This window comes from Pan paniscus, chromosome 9 (assembly GCF_029289425.2).
Source record: "Pan paniscus chromosome 9, NHGRI_mPanPan1-v2.0_pri, whole genome shotgun sequence".
NCBI classification, from domain to species: domain Eukaryota; kingdom Metazoa; phylum Chordata; class Mammalia; order Primates; family Hominidae; genus Pan; species Pan paniscus.
In genome coordinates this window covers 12,886,441-12,910,815 of record NC_073258.2, presented here as the reverse complement: position 1 = coordinate 12,910,815, position 24,375 = coordinate 12,886,441, and the positions used below count along the sequence as shown (strand labels likewise).

The following is a 24,375-nucleotide window of genomic DNA, read 5'->3' as shown; positions in this document are numbered from 1 at the left end:
GGTCTTACATTTAAGTCTTTAATCCATCTTGAGTTAATTTTTGTATAAGGTGTAAGGAAGGAGTCCAGTTTCAGTTTTTTGCATATGGCTAGCCAGTTTTCCCAACACCATTTATTAAATAGGGAATCCTTTCCCCATTGCTTGTTTGTGCCAGGTTTGTCAAAGATCAGATGATTGTAGATGTGTGGTGTTATTTCTGAGGCCTCTGTTCTGTTCCATTGGTCTATATATCTGTTTTGGTACCAGTACCAGGCTGTTTTGGTTACTGTAGCCTTGTAGTATAGTTTGAAGTCAGGTAGCATGATGCCTCCAGCTTTGTTCTTCTTGCTTAGAATTGTCTTGGCTATACAGGCTCTTTTTTGGTTCCATATGAAATTTAAAGTAGTTTTTTTCTAATTCTGTGAAGAAAGTCAATGGTAGCTTGATGGGGATAGCACTGAACCTATAAATTACTTTGGGCAGTATGGCCATTTTCATGATATTGATTCTTCCTATCCATGAGCATGGAATGTTTTTCCATTTGTTTTTGTCCTTTCTTATTTCCTTGAGCAGTGGTTTGTAATTCTCCTTGAAGAGGTCCTTCACATCCCTTGTAAGTTGGATTCCTAGCTATTTTATTCTCCTAGTGGCAATTGTGAATGGGAGTTCACTCATGATTTGGCTGTTTGTCTGTTATTAGTATACAGGAATGCTTGTGATTTTTGGACATTGATTTTTTATCCTGAGACTTTGCTGAAGTTGCTTATTAGCTTAAGGAGATTTGGGGCTGAGATGGTGGGGTTTTCTAAATATACAATCATGTCATCTGCAAACAGAGACAATTTGACTTCTTCTTTTCCTGTTTGAATAGTCTTTATTTCTTTCTCTTGCCTGATTGCCCCTGCCAGAACTTCCAATACTATGTTGAATAGGAGTGGTGAGAGAGGGCATACTTGTCTTGTGCCAGTTTTCAAAGGGAATGCTTCCAGTTTTTGCCCATTCAGTATGATATTGCCTGTGGGTTTTTCATAAATAGCTCTTTTTATCTTGAGATACGTTCCATCAATACCTAATTTATTGAGAGTTTTTAGCATGAAGGGGTGTTGAATTATATTGAAGGACTTTTCTGCATCTATTCAGATAATCATGTGGTTTTCGTCATTGGTTCTGTTTATGCGATGGATTACGCTGATTGATTTGCATATGTTGAACCAGCCTTGCATCCCAGGTATGAAGCCAACTTGATCGTGGTGGATAAGCTTTTTGATGTGCTGCTGGATTTGGTTTGCCAGTATATTATTGAGGACTTTTACATCGATGTTCATCAGGGATATTGGCCTGAAATTTTCTCTGTTGTGTCTCTGCCATGTTTTGGCATCAGGATGATGCTGGCCTCATAAAATGAGTTTGGAATAGTTTCAGAAGGAATGGTACCAGCTCCAAACTATTGTTGGGAATAGTTTCAGAAGGAATGGTACCAGCTCCTCTTTGTACCTCTGGTAGAATTTGGCTGTGAATCTGTCTGGTCCTGGGCTTTTTTTGGTTGGTAGGCTATTCATTACTGCCTCAATTTCATAACTTGTTATTGGTCTATTCAGGGATTCAACTTCTTCCTGGTTTAGACTTGGGAGAGTGTATGCGTCCAGGAATTTATCCATTTCTTCTAGATTTTCTAATTTATTTGCATAGAGGTGTTTATAGTATTCTCCGATGGTAGTCTGTATTTCTGTGGGATCAGTGGTGATACCCCGTTTATTATTTTTTATTGTGTCTATTTGATTCTTCTCTCTTTTTCTCTTTGTTAGTCTTGCTAGCAGTCTATTTATTTTGTTGATCTTTTCAAAAAAAAAACAGCTCCTGGATTCATTGAGTTTTTGAAGAGTTTTTCATGTCTCTATCTCCTTCGGTTCTGCTCTGACCTTAGTTATTTCTTGTCTTCTGCTAGCTTTTGAATTTGTTTGCTCTTGCTTCTCTAGCTCTTTTAATTGTGATGTTAGGGTGTTGATTTTAGATCTTTCCTGCTTTCTCTTGTGGACATTTAGTGCTATAAATTTCCCACTACACATTGCTTTAAATGTGTCCCAGAGATTCTGGTACGTTGTGTCTTTGTTCTCACTGGTTTCAAAGAACATCTTTATTTCTGCCTTCATTTCATTATTTACCCAGTAGTCATTCAGGAGCAGATTTTTCAGTTTCCATGTAGTTGTGTGGTTTTGAGTGAGTTTCTTAATCCTGAGTTCTAATTTGATTGCACTGTGGTCTGAGAGACTGTTTGTTATGATTTCCATTCTTTTGCGTTTGCTGAGGAGTGTTTTACTTCCAATTATGTGGTCAATTTTAAAGTAAGTGTGATGAGGTGCTGAGAAGAATGTATATTCTGTTGATTTGGGTTGGAGCTTGTTCCAGAGCTGAGTTCAAGTCCTGAATATCCTTGTTAATTTTGTCTCGTTGATCTGTCTAATATTGACAATGGGGTGTTAAAGTCTCCCATTATTATTGTGTGGGAGTCTAAGTCTCTTTGTAGGTCTCTAAGACTTGCTTTATGAATCTGGGTGCTCCTGTGTTGGGTGCATATATATTTAGGACAGTTAGCTCTTCTTGTTGCATTGATCCCTTTACCATTATGTAATGCCCTTCCTTGTCTCTTTTGATCTTTGTTGGTTTAAAGTCTGTTTTATCAGAGGTTAAACTTGCAACTTCTGCTTTTTTTTTTCTTTCCATTTGCTTGGTAAATATTCCTCCATCCCTTTATTTTGAGCCTATGTCTGTCTTTGCACGTGAGATGAGTCTCCTGAATACAGCACACTGTTGGGTCTTGACTCTTCATCCAATTTGCCAGTCTGTGTGTTTTAATTGGGGCATTTAGCCTGTTTACATTTAAGGCTAATATTGTTATGTGTGAATTTGATCCTGTCATCATGATGCTAGCTGGTTATTTTGCCCATTAGTTGATGCAGTTTCTTCGAAGTGTTGATAGTCTTTACAATTTGGTATGTTTTTGCAGTGGCTGGTACCGGTTGTTCCCTTCCAGGTTTAGTGCTTCCTTCAGGAGCTCTTGTAAGGCAGGGCTGGTGGTGACAGAATCTCTCAGCATTTGCTTGTCTGTAAAGGATTTTATTTCTCCTTTGCTTATGAAGCTTTGTTTGGCTGCATATGAAATTCTGGGTTGAAAATTCTTTTCTTCAAGAATGTTGAATATTGGCCCCCACTCTCTTCTGGCTTGTAGGGTTTCTGCAGAGAGATCTGCTGTTAGTCTGATGGGCTTCTCTTTGTGGGTAGCCTGACCTTTCTCTCTGGCTGCCCTTAACATTTTTTCCTTCATTTCAACCTTGGGGCATCTGACGATTATGTGTCTTGGGGTTGCTCTTCTCGAGGAATATCTTTGTGGTGTTCTCTGTATTTCCTGAATTTGAATGTTGGCTTGTCTTACTAGGTTGGGGAAGTTTTCCTGGATAATATCCTGAAGAGTGTTTTCCTCTTGTTTCCATTCTCCCCGTCACTTTCGGGTACATCCATCAAACGTAGGTTTGGTCTTTGCACATAGTCCCATATTTCTTGGAGGCTTTGTTCATTCCTTTTCGTTTTTTTTCCTCTTATCTTGTCTTCTTATTTTATTTCATTAAGTTGGTCTTCAATCTCTGATATCCTTTCTTCGGTTTGATTGATTCAGCTATTCATACTTGTGAATGCTTCACAATGTTGTTGTGCTGTGTTTTTCAGCTCCATCAAGTCATTTATGTTCTTCTCTAAACTGGTTTTTCTAGTTAGCAATTCATCTATCCTTTTTTCAAGGTTCTTATCTTCCTTGCATTGGGTTAGAACATGTTCCTTTAGCTCAGAGGCGTTTGTTATTACCCACCTTCTGAAGCCTACTTCTGTCAATTGGTCAAACTCATTCTCTGTCCAGTTTTTTTCCCTTGCTGGCAAGGAGTTGTGATCATTTGGAGGAGAAGAGGCATTCTGGTTTTTGGAATTTTCAGCCTTTTTGCACTGGTTTACATCCCCATCTTCGTGGATTTATCTATCTTTGGTCTTTGATGCTGGTGACTTTCGGATGTGGTCTCTGATTAGATGTGCTATTCCTTTCTGTTTGTGAGATTTCCTCCTAACAGTCAGACCCCTCTGCTAGAGTTTGCTGGAGGTCCACTCCAGACCCTGTTTGGCTGGGTGTCACTAGTGGAGGCTGCAGAACAGCAAAGACTGCTGCCTGTTCTTTCCTCTGGAAGCTTCATCCCAGAGGGGCACTTGCCTGATGCCAGCCAGAGCTCTCCTGTATGAGATGCCTGTCGGCCCCTACTGGGAGGTGTCTCCCAGTCAGGATACATGGGGGTTAGGGACCCACTTGAGGAGGCAGTCTCACCCTTAGCAGAGCTTGAACGCTGTGCTGGGAGGACTGCTGGTCTCTTCAGAGCTGTCAGGCAGGGACATTTATGTCTGCTGAAGCTGTGCCCACAGCTGCCCCTTCCCCCAGGTGCTCTGTCCCAGGGAGATGGGGGTTTTATCTATAAGTCCCTGATTGGGGCTGCTGCCTTTTTTTCAGAGATGCCCTGCCCAGAGAGAAGAAATCTAGAGAGGGAGTCTGGCCACAGCGGCTTTGCTGAGCTGCGGTGGGCTCCACCTAGTTTGAACTTCCTGGTGGCTTTGTTTACACTGTGAGGGTAAAACCTCCTACTGAAGCCCCAGCAATGGCCAACGACCCTCCCCCTACGAAGCTTGAGTGTCCCAGATTGATCTCAGACTGCTGCTGTGCTGGCAGTGAGAATATTGAGCCAGTGGATCTTTTTTTTTTTTCCTTTGAGACGGAGTTTTGCTCTTGTCACCCAAGCTCAGTGCAACGGTGCGATCTCAGCTCACTGCAACCTCCTTCTCCTGGGTTCAAGCGATTCTCCTGCCTCAACCTCCCAAGTAACTGGGATTACAGGTGCCCACCACCACGCCCGGCTAATCTTTGTATTTTTAGTAGAGATGAGGTTTCACCATGTTGGCCAGGCTGGTCTTGAACTCCTGACGTCAGGTGATCCACTCGCCCTGGCCTCCCTAAGTGCTGGGATTACAGGCATGAGCCACTGCGCCTGGCCACCAGTGGATCTTAGTTTTCTGGGCTCCATGGGGCTGGGACCTGCCAAGCCAGACCACTTGGCTCCCTGGCTTTAGCCCCCTTTCCAGGGGAGTGAATGATTCTGTCTCGCTGGGGCTCCAGGCGCCACTGGGGTACAGAAAAAAAAAAACAAAAAAAAAAAACTCCTGCTGCTAGTTCAGTGTCTGCCCGAATGGCCGCCCTGTTTCGTGCTTGAAACCCAGGGCCCTGGTGGTGTAGGCACCGGAGGCAGTCTCCTGGTCTGCAGGTTGCAAGGACCATGGGAAAAGCACAGTATCTGGGCCAGAGTGCACAGTTCCTCAGGCTCAGTCCCTCAAGGCTTCCCTTGGGTAAGGAAGATAATTCCCCCATCCCTTGTGCCTCTCAGGTGAGGCAACGCCTCACCTTGCTTTGGCTCACCCTCCATGGGCTGCACCCGCTGTCCAACTAGCCCCAGTGAGATGAACCAGTACCTCAGTTGGAAATGCAGAAATCACCCCCTTCTGCATCGATCTCGCTGGGAGCTGCAGACCGGAGATGTTCCTAACTGGCCATCTTGCCAGCCTTAACTATATCCTAATTTTTTAAAAATCAATTTTTGTCTGGCTTCTTAAAAAAATACATAATTCCTGCATTCTTCCTCAAAGCATGCTGAACATAATTTAAAGTTTTCTCAATGACTCAGGATCATCACTGTATTATCCAGTCATGATCTCAGAGGTGTGTTATCCCTAAACTACTGTGCTTCAAATTCTTGTGCCTGCTTTTCATAATTATTTTGTTTTCTCTCTCACTGTTGACTGTCTAATAACAACAATAACAAAACAGGAACATTAATGGTGCTGCAAGCACTGTGCTAAGGATTTTTTGTGTATTCGCTCATTTAATTCTCACAAGGTATGTCCTTTTATTATTCTCATTTTGCAGTTTAGGAAACCAGCTCAGGCAGTCAAGAGCTTCGACCAAGGCCATTCAGTAGTAAGTGACAGGGCTGCCACTTGAACCCAATAGGTCTGACCCCAAAGCCCAGGCTTATAATCACCACACATCACCTCTGTGACCCTGCCTGTAGAAGTCTCTCTCCCTGCTTCTAATTTGCTTCTTTAAATCTGCCACGGGATAAGAAACAATATAGCCAGATTATAGAACTCTGTGTAAAGTAAGAATAAATAGGAGATGGGATGGGAGGTGCCACAGACGAAGAGGGAGCTGGGGAGAGGGTGTCCTCCATGAAAATGTTAACTTTCAAACATTTACATATAAAGGCACCTCTAGTGAGAAGAGAAACTAAAAGACAAAATTGGGTATGCACAGACCCCAGAGGAGGATGCTGGGGCGTCTGACAGTCCAGGGACCAGGCTTTTTTTCAGGAAAGAAGCCGATGGACAGAGCGGGAGCTTTGACCAGTTTCCCTCCATTTCATTTAGAAGCAACAATTACATTCTAGGGAGCAGCACCTAGTGTCATTCCAGGGTCTACAGACCAGGGAACCGAAGACTCCACCCCTACCTGAAGAGGGGATAGCCTTATGGTTGAAGTGTGGGGTCTAGATTCAAAAGATATGGGCTCTAGTTCTTGCTCTGTCATTTACTCACTATGTGTCTTTGTGAAAGTAAATTCAACTTCTCTGAGCCTTCGTTCCCTAATCTGCAAAATCAGAATACTAAGAATATCCATTTGATAAGCTCGATGTGAGAATTAAAGAATGAATCCAACCTACACAGGCCAGTACTTAGTCCATAGTAAGTATTCAGTGGCAGGAGCTGCTATTGTTCCCTGTCTCAGCAGCAGGAAGTCAGAGAAATCACTTATATTTACTCGGGATGCACTGTAACCAGACACTGTCCGAAGCCTTTTACCTGTGGATTCCCTCATTCCTCACAACACCCCATGAAGGTAGCTGTTAGCATCTCCACTTTATAGATGAGGACGAGGCTGAGGCCCAGAGAGGTTTCCTAATTTCCCCAAAGTCACAGAGCATGACAGTGAGTGGCAGAACACAGAGGTCCAAGAAGTTGTAGCCACCCTGGTGTAGTGTCCATGGTGGCAATGGGGAGGCAGGATGTCTTCCTCTGCCAGACATCCACTGCCCACGAACTAAGTTCCACAATGGATCCAGTCCTCAAGGAGCTTCTAGTCAAATGGCGCAGACAGATGCAAACTAAGACACCATAACCTAGGCAAGGACAGAACAAAGTTTTTGGAGAGAAGTTTGCAGGGGAATTTCTGGAAACCACAGAGCACCATTAAGACTTAGAGTAAGAAAGCTTCCATTTTGCCCTGAGTCTGGGCATTGAGAAGAGCACAGTCCCTTCAGCAGATGTCAGGCCCAGTGTCACTCTGTAGTGGAAACTGGTTCCAGAAACTTATTGTTCCTAGTAATAAAAAATGCCAGGATTTCCTTTCCTCTCATTGTTAAGGGTCTCAAATGCTCAATTCATAACACACAGAAGGCCCTGCAGACCATTCACTTGATGAAGTCAGCCCTTCTGTTCCACCCACGGAGTGTGAATGAGGGTCTCTACAGTCATACTCTTCTTGACCCTCCAGGGATGAGCACACTGCTGGGGCTGGGGCCACCCCACCTTATCCAACACAAGGCTGGCACTCAGAGGTTAACCAATGGCACCAGTGACTCCTGCCTTTATGGGCTCACCATCCTTTCAAGGAAGGAAAGCACTGGTCTTATGAGTGGTGAAGCTCTGTTCTTGCCTTTACACCAGTAGTCAACTTTTTACTTCTTTCCAAACGAGTTAAGAAAATGCTGAGCTTCTACACTACCAAGAAAGGAAAAGCCTTGCCTTTAAAACTGAGGCAGTATCTAGTGTGATCACAGACTAGGTCTGAGAGGGCTCAAAGTTCTACCATGTCAACTATTGATGTTTGCAGGGTACCGGGCAGGCAGAAAATCTGATAAAGCCCAGGGTGAGATAAACTGTGAAAGGATGAGGGCTTCTCATTTCACTTAGACTCCAATCCAAACTTCTTATCAGGGAGCACAAGACCAGTCTGATCTGGGCCCCACAAGTCCTCCAGCCCTGGTCACAGCACTTCTTCCTTTAACAGACCTCTAACCACATGGGCCTTCTGGAAGAAACTGGGGGGCCTTTGCCCTAGCTGATTCTTCTATCTGGAAGGCCACATAGCCAGCTTCTTTATACCCTGAAGCATCCGCTAAGATGTCATCTCCTTGGAGAAGCCTTCCCTGACTTCCCAGTCTAAAAAAGGATTTTTTCTCTCTCTTTCCCGGCCTTTCTCTCCCCTAACCCCATCTCATCCTTATTCATCTCTTTCATAGCACTTGTGCTGCTCCTGGGCCTGTTTGCCCTCAGATCCATTCCTCATCCTCTCCTGTGTTTCCCAAGTGTGCCAGCAGGATTCTGGCTAGGTTTGGCCCATGGCAGCCACTGGGAGAACCTGGAAGGTGCAGGAAGGGTCAAACGAGGTATTGCCTGCCTCCATCTCTGCCTTGGGAGGCATCTCTGCAGCTGCCACCTCTTCCCCTTGGCTCCAGTTTCCACTGGAAAGTCCACCACAGTTCCACCTTCCCCAGGGCGACTCCACCTTGGCTCCAGCAACACTACTGCTTTCCTTGTCACTCCTGTCCTGGGTAGTAGCTGCTCCTTACTGTGTCTAATCTCTGAGCCACCTCTCTCTCCCATGTTTGGTTTCTCAGCTCTCTACCACCTGTGTAACCAATTCCCTGCATTAAAATTCTAATACTTCATTGGTTTCTGATCTTCTAGTTGGACCCTGACTGATACAGCACTTATTATAACTTGTAATTTTTAAGTTAATTTGTCCAGTTACTTGATTATTGTCTAGACCCAGGGACTCTACCTATCTTGTTCATTATAACATCTCCAGTCCCAGCACAGCACCCGGCAAATAGTAAGCTGTGTTCATTAGTAATGCAAAATGCTTGTCAAGTGATGAGAAGAAATACAATTGCTGTCTCCTAAGAAATCCTCAAATTTCCAAAATGAAAAGAGAAATGCCATTTGGAAATGGTGTGTATTTTTTCACATCAGCAGCAAAGTGGGTTTTGATCTTTTCAGTGCAACAGAGGCACCGAGACATCCCTCAATAAATAAGAGGTGAGTTAAGTGGTCTTGGTTAAGGAACCAACACAGCTCTAGGGACATACCAGTCCCCATGAGGTGCCTCATATCAGGACACACACCCACAGCCTGCCTGGGTCTGCATGACTCTATGTACACGAAAACCATGCCTTGGGAACAAACCTTTTTGCGGTCTCCACAGACTTCTGCTCTGCCAGCTCCTTCTGCAGCTCCCTCTCCTTGGCTTCCTTTTGCCCGATGGGGCAGTCCTCTGGGACAGTGAACAGGGACAGGGCATCTTTGCTGTCCTCTTCTCGGAGCACTTTAGCAAACACCTTCTCCGCCAGGAGCCGGACTTGCTCATCCACTTCAGAGATGTTCAGCTTGGGAAACTGCCGCGGCATCTCGGCTAGCAAAGAAAGAACAAGCATGAATTGCAGGATACCCTGAGTCACCAGCACCGGGGAAGAGAAGGCACTGAAGTGAGGGCCAGGCCCACCTGGTACTTGGGGTCAGCTGTCTACTTAGGAATTCCCCAGACCAAACCCAGCATGCCAATTTCAAAATTAGCTCAATAAGTAACTGGATATGAAGCATGTAGGGCCACTTACGTGTCAGGAGAAAGCAAGTGTTCAAAATTCAAAGAATGAACTGTTCAACTAGGGGGGCTTCCATTTTCCCAAACTCAGGGAATCTGCAGCACCTGGCAGCCCTGCCCTCCTGACTTTGTTCCCGTGTTTGAGAAGGGACAAGAGAGAGTTCAGCTCTCCCTCCTCCAGACTATGAGGATACTGTTATAGCTGCAACAATAATCAAACCTCACTCCCCCACTTCACAGAGGCTTTAACAGCTAAGGTCGCACAAGATTACAGCAGAGCCCTGGGAAATCCAAAGCTGCATTCTTCATTACATAAATCAAGGCCTTTTGCTGAAGAGAAAGAATCTGCTATTGCAGTTCCAAACCCTCTGGAACCTCCTAACAAGACACAGCAAATAAAATAAAGGTTTTAGAACACTCTTTACCCAGCTGAAAACTCACTCCCTCAAAGAAGCTTTCTCTATCCACCTCCTCGCATACTGATTCCTTACTAACAGTCACTGGCCTCAACCACCTGCTTTGTTGGTTGGATTTCATTCTTGCTTGCTTGCTTTCTTCATTTCCTTATTTCTTTCCTTTTTTGCAATTACGTATATAGCACTTAATATGTACACTCTGGCCAGGCGCATTGGCTCATGCCTGTAATCCTAGCATTTTGGGAGGCTGAGGTGGGCAGATTACCTGAGGTCAGGGGTTTGAGACCATCCTGGCCAACATGGCAAAACCCCATCTCTACTAAAAATACAAAAAAAATTATCCAGGCGTGGTGGCAGGCACCTGTAATCCCAGCTGCTCGGGAGGCTGAGGCAAGAGAATTGCTTAAACCTGGGAGGTGAAGGTTGCAATGAGCCAAGATTGAGCCACTTCACTCCAACCTGGGTAACAGAGTGGGACTCTGTCTCAAAAAAAAAAAAAGTATACTCTGGGGCCGGGTGTGGTGGCTCACGCCTGTAATACCAGCACTTTGGGAGGTCAAGGCGAGAGGACTGCTTGAGCCCAGAAGTTTGAGACCAGCCTGGACAACATGGCAAAACCTCATCCCTAAAAATGATTTAAAGAATTAGCCAGGTATGGTGATGCATGCCTGTAATCCCAACTGCTAGGGAGGCTGAGGCAGGAGGATCTCTTGAGCCAGGGAGGTTGAGGCTGCAGTGAGTTATGATCGTACTACTGCACTCCAGCCTGGGAGACAGGGTGAGACCTCATCTCAATTTTAAAAATAAAATATATACATATTTTATATATATATATATAACATATATATAATATATAATATATATATACATACATATATATACTCTGCAAAGAACTTCATACTTATTAATTCAGTTAATCTTATTATTCCCACTTGACAGATGAGAAAATGAAGGCATAGAGAGCTAACATGCCCAGGGTCACACTTTTAATAAGTCAGCAGAGATTTGTGCTGTTCTCAGCCTTTCTCTCTCATCCCTTTCCTCTCTGATCCTCAGCTCAGGGATCTGAACCCAGGCACCTGGTTCCTGCCTCTGTCCCCTCACCCACCATGCTGTGCTGCTTCTCTTTGTCCATGTATGTGTCCAGGCAGGAGCTCCTCACAGTCCCCAGCATAACACTTGTGGAATGGATTAATACTGCACCCTTTTCGACAAGCCACCCTCGCTGGGAGCAGCTCTGGAAGAGGAGTTTCCCATCTACCTATGACCACAGTTTCTTTAAAGTTGGTTTAAAGAGAGAAGCAGTTTTGTGGACCAGACAGACAAGAATGGAGGTGAGACAGAGCCCTGCTGCTGTCCAGCAGGGAGAAGTGCAGCTACAGGGGAGGGGAACACACGAGGCCATCTTGGGACAGTCATTCTCCGGCCTCACAATGTTCTCATCTGTGAGATAAAGGGATTGAACTAAGTGGTCTCTAAGGCCTTCTCAGCTCTAAGTGGCATAATTCTAGGTACCAGAGAGATTTCCGGTGCCTGAGGAGGGCTTGCTGCTCTGAGTCTGAGTGGCATGTGGGACTAAGTCATGACACAGACAGGCTAGTAACAGGCAATCAGAGTGAGGTCTGTGGCTCCCTTAACTCTGAGACCCAAGGACCTGCCACTCCCTGATGAGAGGAGTGGGAGGGAGCTGGTGGGGAACAGCCTGTCAACACACAACTGTCTGGGGAGCAGACATCAAGACAGCGAGGACTGGCCTCTGCAAAAAGGAAGAGGAACAGAGCTGACTGCGGAGATTTCCATGTCTTGATAGCAGAGAAGGGGGAAGCTGGAGGCCATCAAAGGAGGTGACAGGGGAGAGAAAGTCTGGAACAGCACAAAGAACCAGACCCAGGAGGCTCCATCAGGCTGAAACGAAACTGGATCCTCACCTCCCCCCTTATTCCAAGGCCACCAGTCAAGGGCACCATCCCAAAACCTCACATCGCATCTCAGAAGAAGATATCCAACCCAACAGCCTAGGCAAAAGGCCGCAAATGCCATAAAGCACCATACCATTTGACTAAGCAACTTTACTTCTACAAATTTCTTTTAAAAAAAGAATCCTAAGAATGAAAAGCACAAGGATATTTACCTGCATTCTTTACATAAATAGCTTTAAAATGCCTAAATTAGAGCATACTCACGTGAAAAAGATGTTAAGTAATCAGAATTATGATTATGAGGATGGTGCAATCACATAAAAAAATAAAAATACAGTAAATGAAAAAATTAATACATAGAACCATACCCATGCTTTATTTACAGTGATAGGAAAATGCATCCCTTTATGGGCAAGACCTGCAAGAGATTCACGCAGTCAAAATGACCAGGTGGCAGGGCTGCCTGTGTGTGAGAGGATATTTTATTTTGATGATGAATGCTATTATAATGCCATTTTTAACAAATACAAAGAGAATAGAAAGAAAATGAGTAGACTTAAGACTCTATGAAAAGAGAGAAAAATAGGAAAACAAATCAAACTTCTTTTTCTGGCAGGTTTTGGCAATTAGGGCTCCCTCCTTAATTGCCGAAGGGAGGGAGGGAGCATCACCATACCTGGCTAATTTTTTTTTTTTTTTTTTTTTTTTTTTAAGAGATGAGGTTTTGCCATGTTGTCCAGGCAATTTGGGAGGCTGAGGAGGAAGGATCACTTGAGGCTAAGAGTTCAAGATCAGCCTAACCCACACTATTGAGAGGCCAGGCCAAAGGGAGTTTCACCATTCAGACCTATCTCTGTGTTAGCTCCTACCCTGTACAGAAGCCATCCATCACCAGCAGCACCTTCCTACCTCCTTCATGCCCTCAGACACACACAGGCCTGACCCAGACACCCCCAACCAGGCTCCCTTGGCAATGGGTATTTGGGTGGGAGGGAAGTCCTTGATGTCTGAGGGCTCTTATGCCAGATCCTGCCATGTTTGCTCATGAAGCATGCATTTATTCATTGATTGATTGATTTAGAGACAGGGTCTCTGTTGCCCAGGCTGGAGTGCAGTGGCACAATCACAGCTTACTGCAGCCTCGACCTCACAGGCTCTGGTGATTCTCCCACCTCAGCCTCCCGAGTAGCTGGGACCACAGGCACACACCACTACGCCTGGCTAATTTTTGTATTTTTAGTAGAGATGGGGTTTCACCATGTTGGCCAGGCTGGTCTTGAACTCCTGGTCTCAAGTGATCCGCCTGCCTTGGCCTCCCAGGGTCTAGGATTATAGGTGTGAGCCATCATACCGGCGCACAAAGCATTTTTAGCTTGCTCTAAATCAACTAAAAATACGTTTCAGGACACAGCTTTCTATAACATATCTTCCTTTCTCTTTAGCTTAAATCAACCTTTCCCAAACTGGATGCCATAAGAAATTGATACCTGTTGCTGGTAAAACAGGTCCTGTGGTCAGTTATTGGGAGATGCTGCATTCCACAGCCCCTCAACTCACATTCATAAGGCTCATTAAAATCAAGGATCATAGAGTAACGTTAACATACAGAACCCTTTTTGTTTTACAGAACCCATAAAAATCTTCCGCAGAACTACTACCAGTGTCTTAAATAGTTGGTAGATAATTCATTCCAAGACCGGGTGCAGTGGCTCATGCCTATAATCCAAGCAATTTGGGAGGCTGAAGAGGATCGCTTGAGGCCAGGAGTTCGAGATCAGCCTGGTGCAATATGTCAGAACCTCATCTCTACAAAAAATAGAAAAAAAAATAGCCAGGTGTGGTGGTATGCACCTGTAGTCTCAGCTATTTGGAAGGCTGAGTTGGGAGAATTGCTCGAGTCCTGGAGGTGCAGGCTGCAGTGAGCCATGATGGCACCACCGTACTCCAGCCTGGGTGACAGAGCAAGACCTTCTCTCAAAAAAAAAAAAAAAAAAAAGCAAGAAACAACAGCAACCGCAACAAAATAATTAATTCCATATCTTAGTATGGACCAAGTAACCCACTTGGGGTGCTGCAGGCCTTAGCAGCTGCCCCCACATCTGCTGCCTTCTGGATGTCCTTGGCAGACAGCTCCCACCTGCCAACCCATCCCTCCAGAGTGTCTCTCCTCTCAGACCCTCCAGACACCTGCCAGGCCAGGCATGACAAGGAAAGCTCACTCTGCAGATGCCAAGCAGAGCTTCAGCTCCAGCTGCATGTTCACGCCTGGCTTCCAACCCTTTGTCAGCTGAAGCCAGCAGGCTTGGGAGGCTTAGCTGTGAATTCACCAGCATCAGTCAGCCAATGATACAGCTTATCTCACTGTTACATGCAACACGCTCCGATGAACTTGAAGAAGTGTCCCAAAGTTAGAAAGTTCTAAAACACTGCCAGTTTCAACATGCAGTAACTTTTCATGGTGCCACAGTCCCTCCAGAAAGGAAGCCCAGTGCCACTGAAATCCCCTCCTTATACGAAGGAAGCTGGTTCCTACTCTTGCCAGACTCCCCTCGCAGAAGCCCCGACACAGACCTGAGCCTGGCTCCATGACTGGTCCTGAAGATGCCACTCAAGTGATGCACCCGGGTGAGGTGCTGCCTGCCACCCAGGAGGCTCAGCTGAGTCAGTGCGTGCGTGCAGCTGGCTGGGTCCTGTCTGCCGGCTGGAGTAGGAGGTCTCTGTTTTGCATATCTGTGAGCAGCAGTGAGCCAGAGCAGGAAAAGCCTGGGCTGGAAATTCTCTCGTGAATATGAAATATGAGTGGAAAATTTCCAAGAGCCCTGAAGTCCCCAGGTAATCCCAGTTATCCAAAACAAAATGGCTGTGGTATCCTGAATGCAGTGTCCTGGCCCTCTTCACAGCCCTCACAAGAGGAAACTAAAGCAGCGGCTTCCTCTTTACAACAGTAAACTCAGCCATCCTGCCCAGCTGCAGGAGATAAGCCACAGCCTCCCTCTAACGCCCAGCCTCCTCCTGAAAGCTGAGTAGCAACGAGCGATATCATCACCTTTGCTGCTTCCGTTCTGAACGTGCTTCAGGCCTGGGTCCATTTTATCAAGGGGATTTGTCTCAGGTACAGCCCGACCTGCCTCTTCTCAGAAAGCCCCCCTAAAGCAGCCCTCCCAAGGGCACCCCATAACTGGCAGGGGGAGCTTCAATCCCAGTTGCTAATACAATCCCCTCCATCCCCTCCTCCTCTGAAAGGGAAAGACCATGAACTGCTTCCACCTTTCCCAGGAAAGGACAGAGACTCAGGGAGCAGGAACTGCCTCAGCACAGAGGCAGACAGAGGACAGGGGCAGGCTAGGACGAAAAGCTGACAGCCCCATCCCACTCCTTCCTTTCTTCCCAGAAAGAAGCCCACATCACAGGTGACTGCAAAGCCTGATAAGCTTTACCAGAACCCCCACCCCCATCCACACACACAGAAAAGGAGTACACCCCAACTGACCCACCGGAGCCCACCCCAAACCCTCCCCTGCTTACAGCCGCTCACCACTCCCACGTGGGCCTCCAGCTCTGAGCGCTGGCTGGACTCTGCCACTCCTCCTGGGGAAGGTGGAGCCTGCCTCAAGTGACCCACAGGAGCAATCCTCTAAAACCAAGCAGGGTTGATTAAAATGGCATCACAGGGTGCAAAGCTCTGATCTTCATCTGCCCTTTAGGAGAGTGGGAAGGCTCAGAACAGACACATAGCCTCCCAGTGACTTAGGCAAATCGTGTGGTCCTGGGAAATAACCATGAGCAAAATGGCTATTTCTGTGGTGCTGTTGAAATCCTGGGGAGAAGAGCCCAGGAAGGATGGGTCAGTTGTTTACCGGGAGGCTAGCTGTAACCCTGACTTGGGCCTGAGTCACCTCCGCATGTCCAATCGTGAGGTTGTGTCTTACTGAGCTCACATCATAATTCCTGTGTGCACAGAGCAGTATTACAGGGTTGACACATGATCCTCGGGCTGCTGCTGGGCTTTAGCTACCCAGAGATTACGGCCCACCTGTCCTCACAGCTGTTTCATAAACAGTGCAACCAGCAGGCTACAAGCAACCTAGAGGGAGGGTAATATTTATTCATTAAACAATTAAATGAACTTACAGTATGAGAAAAAAATCCAAGCCCTTAGTACTATTCTGCCAGAAGGAGGAGGGGCAGATGACTTTTTCTGCTAGTGTTTTGGGGAAGGGGGAGGTAGAGTGGGGACTGCAGTGGGAGGATTCCATCCCAAGGATTTAAGTCCGACACGTTCAGGGAATTTTATTCTGCACCTTTAACCGGATCCCAGCTAGCCTTAGTCTAAACAAGCATTTTTCGAAGTGCAGTCTGCAGAACATGAAAGGTCAGAAGGCTTGGAAAACACTGCATCCTGTAGTCCCTTATGGGTATTCATGCACAGTTTCTACTAGCAAATTCAACACCTGAGAAGTCCTGCAGTAAAGAAAGCTGCTTAACTTTGTTTAACCCGACGCACTTATTTGACCATCCTAGAACTGCTGTCATAGGAAAAAAACACCTATTAATATCTTGTGGTATGGGCTTTGGGAAACACCCTCCACCTTGAGTCTTCATTTTCCAACTTAGAGAAAGCTGCCTTTCTGGAGCCCAGTTTACAGGTATGAGACCCATTGCATCGGGTTCAGACAGAAACCAGCAGCAGCTCCACTAAGATGACACAGGTTGTAACAATGGCCAAGGGTCCTGCTGAAGCCAAAAGGAGGGAAGACTCTCCAGAACATGGGCAGTTTAGAAGAAAAATACAGTTCTGTCCCAGAAGAGCAAGCTCTTCTCAGGACCTCACAATTCCACCTTGAGCCTAACTTGTTGCTGCTTCTTGCAGCCAAGATGTCTCTGTGGACTGAAGAGCACTGATCCCAAGCTCAAAGTCTTATTTCCCTTTCGAACAAACATCAAGACAATTTATGATAACCAGATACAGGGCCCGCTTCTCCTGCCCAAGACTAGACTGCATCCCCTTTTATCACTTAAGCACCCCTTACAAACTCTAAAAGACAGGAGAGGATGGAATCAAATTATGTCTCATCAAGAAAGATATCGGCCGGGCATGGTGGCTCATGCCTGTAATCTCAGCACTTTGGGAGCCCGAGGCAGGTGGATCACAAGGTCAGGAGATTGAGACCATCCTAGCCAACATGGTGAAACCCCACCTCTACTAAAACACAAAAAATTAGCTGGGCATGGTGGTGCGCACCTGTAGTCCCACCTACTTGAGAGGCTGAGGCAGGGGAATCACTTGAACCCAGGAGGCAGAAGTTGCAGTGAGCTGACATTGCACCACTGCACTGCACTCCAGCCTGGCGACAGAGCAAGACTTCATCTCAAGAAAAAAAAAAAGAAAAAGAAAAAGAAAGATATCACTCTCCTCCCCAAAAGCCAGGCATGAGCTTGCATAGAGGGGTTCATTTTTCTTCTCATTTGTGAGGTGTGTGTGACTCACACAAGGAGTTGGACAAAGGGGATTCACTTGCTAAATACCAGCTCCATGACAAATCTCGCCTGTCTCATTCACAGTTGTATCCCCATACCTGAAATATGGTCGACATTCAGCAAGTACTTGTTGAATGAATGAATGCATAAAACAATGAACAAGTGAACTAGCTATTTATAATAGATCAATCCACCTATGGCAATCTCAGGAATGAGTAGAGTGTATGGCTAAAAACGTAGACTCAGGCTGAGTGTGGTGGCTCACGCCTGTAATCCCAGCACTTTGGGAGGCCGAGGCAGCCAGACCACTTGAGGTCAGGAGTTTTGAAACCAGCCTGGCCAACATGGGGAAACCCCATCTCTACTAAAAACACAAAAATTAGCCTGGCATGGTAGCGGGCGCCTGTAATCCCAGCTACTTGGGAAGCTGAGGCAGGAGAATCGCTTGAACCCAGGAGGTGGAGGTTGCAGTGAGCTGAGATTGTGCCACTGCACTCCAGCCTGGGTGACAGAGTGAGACTCCATTTCAAACAAATAAACAACAACAAAAAAAACTCCAGCTAGACTCCCTGCATTTGAATCCTGTTCCACCACTTAGTTGTATGACCTTGGGCAAGTTAAATAACTTTTCTGTGGCTCGGTTTTATTCCCTATAAAGTGTGGATAATAAAAAGCCAATCTCATAGGTTGCCATGACAATGAGCATAAGTGAAGTGTTTAGACTGGTACCTGGCATAGAGTATGTGTTTTATAAGCATTATCTGCCAACATCATTGTCATCATCATTATGATATCAGATACGAGAGAGAAGAACTAGGAAAATGAACATGAAGTTTTATCTAGACACTGAATCCTTTTATTCAACCTTATTTATTGAGCACCACCATGTGCCTGGCACTCTCCCAAGTTTCTATTACCTGGGTGCAGGAAGAAGGAAAACATATTTAAATGTGAAGCCAGATCAGGAGGAGGAACATCCTTCTCCCCTATGAATGGTACTTCTCGGTGACTGTACACAGCCAGGACTCCAGCCATGAGCTCATCCTCCCATGCCCCAGTCAGTTCCTTACAAATCAAAAGCCCAAAGCAATTGTCTGTTGTCCTAGATATGCAACCAGCATACAGAAGAACTAAGAGATTATTATACTTGGTGGAAGAATCATGGAGGCCAATGGGCAGCTTTAGGGGAGAAAGGGTATCTCCCTGTTAACCCGAAGGCTACATGTTATCTGCCCATGATATTTTCAAGACCTGAGACAGATTTTGAGGCCATTTGAAGAGTGATCCAGTCAGTGTAGAGGCAAAAAAAAAAAACAACAACAAAAAACCTCATCTCTCAAAGAGCTTCTTGACCTAGCTGAGAGCTAGGAGAACCTTAGAAGACTGAGGCTGAGCTAAGGATGGGACTGAGAGGTCAAAGAGTCTCCCAGCCACCACCTATGCAAGTGTCATTATTCCTAGAGAGGGCAGCCCCATACCATCATCTTCAGAGCAAGCCAGGCCCCATGAAGCTGCAGCCAGGCCAGGCCAACTACCCCAGACCTGCTGTCAACACTCCTAGAGGTGTGAAGTGACAGAGGCTCTGTCTGCCTGGCTCAATGGCTCCACTAACACTCGGCCTTAGTGCTGCACAGCCAGGGAAAGAATTTCTCCTCTGCAGGTTCCAGCTGCAGGCAGCTTTTCCATGAAGATGGCCAAATGTTGGTCACTGCATCCTGAGGGAAAGCCAACAGGGGCTCAAGACCATGCTAAAATCCCTCCTTGTGCTGCCTGCTTTCACCCAGCTCCTTTGCTGATGTGTCGCCATCAAGCTTTCAGCCACATACAGTTTGGGGAAATGATACCCTAGTTAGCAAGCCTCTCCTACTCCAAGGCCTCTCAAAACTCTCCCCAGGGACCTCTGCCAGCCTACAACAGCCATTAGCAGCTCTGCTGGCAAAGCAGCTACCAGAAGATCAAGGGCAGAAAGCAGACTGCCAGAGCCCAAGGCTGTACACCTCCCTTGCCGGGAGAGAGCCAAAGAGGTAAGGATGAAGGCCTCAAACGACCTCATCACCCTATCATCCAGTGCATCCCTCGCCTCCACGTAGAAGTCCACCTCAGCTGTCCACATCCAGCCAGTCCTCAAGCACCTAGAAACTTTGCCCAGGGTGGCAAGTCCCAGGTCCCTTAATTTCTCTAAACCTTGCGATTCCATTCTAGGCCGCCAGGGAATCGGGATGCTGCCCGCTCACCTGAGGCCGCTGGGGCTCGGGCCACCGCAGAGGCAGGGGTAGGGACAGGGACAGGAACAGGGGACAGGGCAAGGGATCGGACCGGAGTCAGCGCCACCGCCTCTGCGAGCAGGGAAGGCGGAAGCCGCGGTTCAGACCCCAGGGCGCTGCTGATTCCCGCCTGGGCCGCAGGGTCCGCGGGGCTGGCCCAAGGTCAGCAGCGCAGCCTCGCGCGCACTCACCGGGTTCGGACGACAGGGCCATGCCGCCGGCCGAAAGGGACGGCCGCAGGGCTGGAGCAAAGGGGACGCGCTGGGCAGAGCGGAGCGGGGCTGCCGGGCACTGAGGCCAGCCGGGGCCAGGGCCCGGCCAGGCCGCGCCCCGCAGCAGGCGCGGGGGCCGGGCGTTCAGAGGGCGCAGCGCTGCGGATCCCCGGCCAGGAGGGCCCCGCGGGGAGGAGGGAGGGCCGCCTCAGCAGGGAGGAAGCCGGCCAGCCGCGTGCAGCCCCCGTCGGTGCCCTACCTGGGCGCGGAGCGGAGCAGAGAGAGCCGAGAGGCTACCTGAAGCGCCCGGGCCGCGCCGCCAACGGGAAACTTGAGAGCAGCAGGGGCGCGGCGGCCGCCAGGGCCCTTGGCCGGAAGCACCCGCCGCCTCCTGGGCTCCGCGGGGCCCGCGCCGCAGCCCGGAGCAGATGCCAGCCGGGCTCCCCAGACCTCAACTGCGCTGGCCCCGCCGGGCTTCCACACCGCTCCCCGTGCCGCCCGGGCTTGCCCGACGTCCTCCCCTCCCCGCACAACTTTTCCCAGGGCGAGACTCTGGGGGTCTCGGCCCCGCACAGGTGACTTACTCCCTGTAGTTGCAGCAACCCGCAAGCATTGGTTTCTTCCAGGCGTCCTTCTGGTCACTTGGACACACACACACACACACACACACACACACACACACACACTCCCTCGCCAACCGTCCACTCTTCCAGGCGTCCTTCTGGTCACTTGGATCACCTACACACACACACACACACACCACGTGCACACGCTCCCTCTCCAACCCTCCTCGCTCTGCCTTCACCCGCCCCTCAAAGTCCTGAATGACCTCCTAGTTGCCAAAGCCACTGGGTGCCGTGCAGCCTCCCTCGCTCACCTCTTCCTGGCATCTGAGCCTGCTGACCACGTCTTCCTTCCTGAAACGCTTGGAGTGCAGTTTCCAGAGTTGGCACCCGCGGCCCCCAGATTTTTCACATACCTGGGTACCCAGGTACCCAGATTTTTCACATACCTGGGTACCTACAGCTTCTCGGCCTCCGCGGCCTGGCTTTTCTCTGTGGGTCCCACCCCAGGGTCCCACCGTGCCAGCCCGCTCTCCCACTCCAAGGCCCACTCTGGGCATCTCAGCCACTCCCATGGTTTTAACAACCTCCTGCCCGATGATGGCTCTTGAACTTCATCTCCAGCCCAGAGTGCCCCCGAGCTGCTGAAGATGGTGAATCTAACTGCCTAGGGAACATCTCCTCTAGATCTTCCTAGGCCGGCGGAAGCGGTCCAGACCCAAACTACCTAATTGCTTCCCAGGAAAACGCCAGAACCTGCTTCTGTGTTTCCAGTCTCAGTGAATGATACCGGGGTCGGCACCACCGCGTGGCCACAGTTGGGAGCCATTCTTGACTCGGTCTCCCTTTCCTCTCTCAACGAGTAAGTCACCAAGCTCGGAGAGGAAACTTCATTAGTGAGCACCCACTGTGTGTCCTCACTGTGTCAACCACTTTCACAGAGTTGTCTCATGTAAGCACCAAGTTGTATTCCTTCTACCCCATAGTCTGATTGGTCTGATACTCGCAATTCGTGTATTCATAAACGTTTTGCACATGAGACTGCGTTAATGAGTTACATATTATAAAGAACACTAAAAAAATGAAAGGATGTGGTAAAGATGAAACAATAATTTTAAATTGCTTCATTTTTATGAGTGGTACAATATACCTTTTTCCTTTCATTTTAAAGTTATTAGCAATAATCTGTTTAGTGATTCCACTAATCTGTTAGTGATTTAGTGATTAAATCATTAAAAATGATTTAAATAAATCTTAGTTTAATACTTTATGAGACCAGAAAGTGTACTTGTAAGTTCAGTTAATGTCCGTACTTGGTCTTAATGGCTATTCTTTAAAAAAAAAAAAAAAAAAAAGATATCTCACAAAGATTAAATAGACCTGAATAGAAGAACTGTATCTTTGCACTTATTAAATCATAGTTCTTACTGTTTAAATTTGATCTATCAATTTTGCAAATGTGAAAACTCTTCTTTGTCCATGAAATCAACATTTTCAATGATGTTTTCCTCAGCTGTTCTTGCAAATCATTTTAACAAATGGGACTTTTAAAACACTTGAAATTCTGCATTTGGAATATTGTAAAACGCATTTAGAAGTATGCTTCTACATTTTGCAGATTGTGGCTACGAGAGTATAGGTGACACTGGCACGCTTCATTTTGGCATGAAAATCACATGATAATGGAAACAGTTCCAAACGTCAATTTTCAAAGTGCCTTCCCTATAACACAATTCTTCTAAAGCACATTTGTTACGTCAGTTCATTGCTGAAATATCACCTTTACCCAAAAGGATACTGTGTGTGTGTGTGTGTGTGTATATGTGTGTGTATATGTGTGTTTCTTTCTGCTACGTATCACACTTGTGACAATCTCAGGCCAGCACATCGGAGGTCAGCAAATTTGGAGCACTTGTTCTTTGTTAAGGAAACTCATCTTTAAATTCGCAACGTTCAGGTTGTTTGCCTTGAGATAATCAGTAAACCTTGGAATCATAAGAAAGATTTTTAGTCTCATTCCACATCTCAATACAAAGTGCTATAAAGATTCTGCTATATTTTAATTTTTTAATTAACCATATTATTGACATCCTATAGTATTTCATGCTCTTCTTGCTTCAACTTCTTGTTGTACTTTGTAAATGAATAATGTGATTGCTGAATTTCACATGTAGTCCTCATGGACCAGAACACGAACCATCCCCCAGTTTTGGAGGAGAGATTGGTGGTGCTGCTACTGCTTGGGGTTGGGTGAGGGTGACAGTGGCAGTGAGAGGTGGAGGGGGTGAGGGGTAGCGGAAGTGGTTGCATTGGCAGAAGACTAGTTAGGTGGTGTTCATGTTGAACTGAGGCAATGGAAGGGTAACATTAAATCAGTAGTCTTCAAAGTAGAATGTGTAGAATGATCCATTGAAATGTAAAAGAAAAATTAAAACTTTTATTTCTACGTATTTTTTAGTCTAAAAATAAAAAAAATTAACATTCACCAATGTTAACTACATGGAACCCTTACTCAACTCATGCAGCAGGTGTCCATGCCATGTGTCATATCAGAGGCGTAGTCAGGGATGAGAGGAGGTTGTGCAACACAGGGGACAGAGAATGGGACCATGACACCCTTGCCTTCAAAGTATATTACTAGGCCTTATGAACTATTTGTATCCTGGGCAGTAGATAGACAGATTACGTTTTCTGGTTTTCACTAAACTCTTCTCACAAAAGAGACAAGTGGTAGAACGAGACATTTACATGTCTTGCTGAGTTTATAGCATTTACATGTCTTGCTGGTCATACAAAACACCAACCACCCTTCATTTTGTATTCCAGAGAGGGCAGCCACTCCCTCAGTGGTTTACTTTCACCCATAAAAACCACAGCATGTTTTACTAAGTTGTTCACTGTTGCGAACATATCTATCTTTCCTTTCGTAGATCACAAAAAATATTTCTTTATGAATGTCATTATCAAAAAGCATAGCAAATACTCAAGGTGAAACATGTTAGCAACTTGCATCCAACCATATAGCCAACTTCCACAACACACCATGTGTTCTAAAACTTATTCTTCAAACTTAAAGTCTGTGTGTCTTCCAACAGAATACATTTTTATGTACTACCATCTTCTCTCTGTATTAACTCAGTCACTTTAACCATGGCAAATACAACAGCTGTTTTTTCCAGTGATGTTGACTGATATTTTGTCTTTTACTATTAAATAAGAAGCCTCAAAAGAGATTTCTGAGCACTTTTTTCTTTTTTCTTTTTTTTTTTTTTTGAGACAGAATCTCACTCAGTCGCCCAGGCGCTGGAGTGCAGTGGTATGATCTCAGCTCACTGCAACCTCCGCTTCCCGGGTTCAAGTGATTCTCCTGCCTCAGCCTCCCAAGTAGCTGGGATTACAGGAATGCGCCACTACGCCCGGCTAATTTTTTTTGTATTTTTAGTAGGGACAGGGTTTTACCAATGTTGGCCAGGCTGGTCTGCAACTCCTGACCTCAGGTGATCCGCCCACCTCGGCCTCCAAAGGTGCTGGGATTACAGGCATGAGCCACCATGCCCGGCCAAAAAATAATTTTTAAAAAGTACACAACTAAGTATTGCATGACTTGGAAAATCCCTGAAAAAAAAATTGTAGAGGTTTGTCTTCTTGCCCTGAGTTTATAGCATTTACATGTCTTGCTGATCATGATTTCATGTTTATATTATTATTAGCTAATACCTCAAGGGCCAACATATGGTGGTGTAAAACCATGTTTCAAGTAGTCTTTTTTATAAATTTGAACTTCTTAGTTGTCAGAGCTGACTACTAC

General features: G+C 46.4%; 1 protein-coding gene across 4 annotated transcripts in view; it reads right to left on the bottom strand.

Moving 5' to 3' along the window:
* AMPD3 (adenosine monophosphate deaminase 3) overlaps positions 1 to 20,849 on the bottom strand; it is a 56,595-nt gene extending 35,746 nt beyond the window's left edge. The window contains exons 1-2 of one of the 4 annotated variants that reach the window (XM_034932137.3): positions 20,589 to 20,849; positions 9,301 to 9,526 (exon numbers count right to left, since the gene is read on the bottom strand). In XM_034932137.3, coding sequence (XP_034788028.3) covers positions 9,301 to 9,521 — 221 coding nt within the window. In that variant the 5' untranslated portion in view covers positions 9,522 to 9,526; positions 20,589 to 20,849. Of the gene's footprint in view, positions 1 to 9,300; positions 9,527 to 14,621; positions 15,558 to 19,983; positions 20,541 to 20,588 lie in introns of those variants that run through there. The other 3 variants (XM_003818151.6, XM_034932138.3, XM_003818150.5) reach the window with 3 other exon arrangements.
* Between the last annotated feature and the right edge of the window lie 3,526 nt (positions 20,850 to 24,375).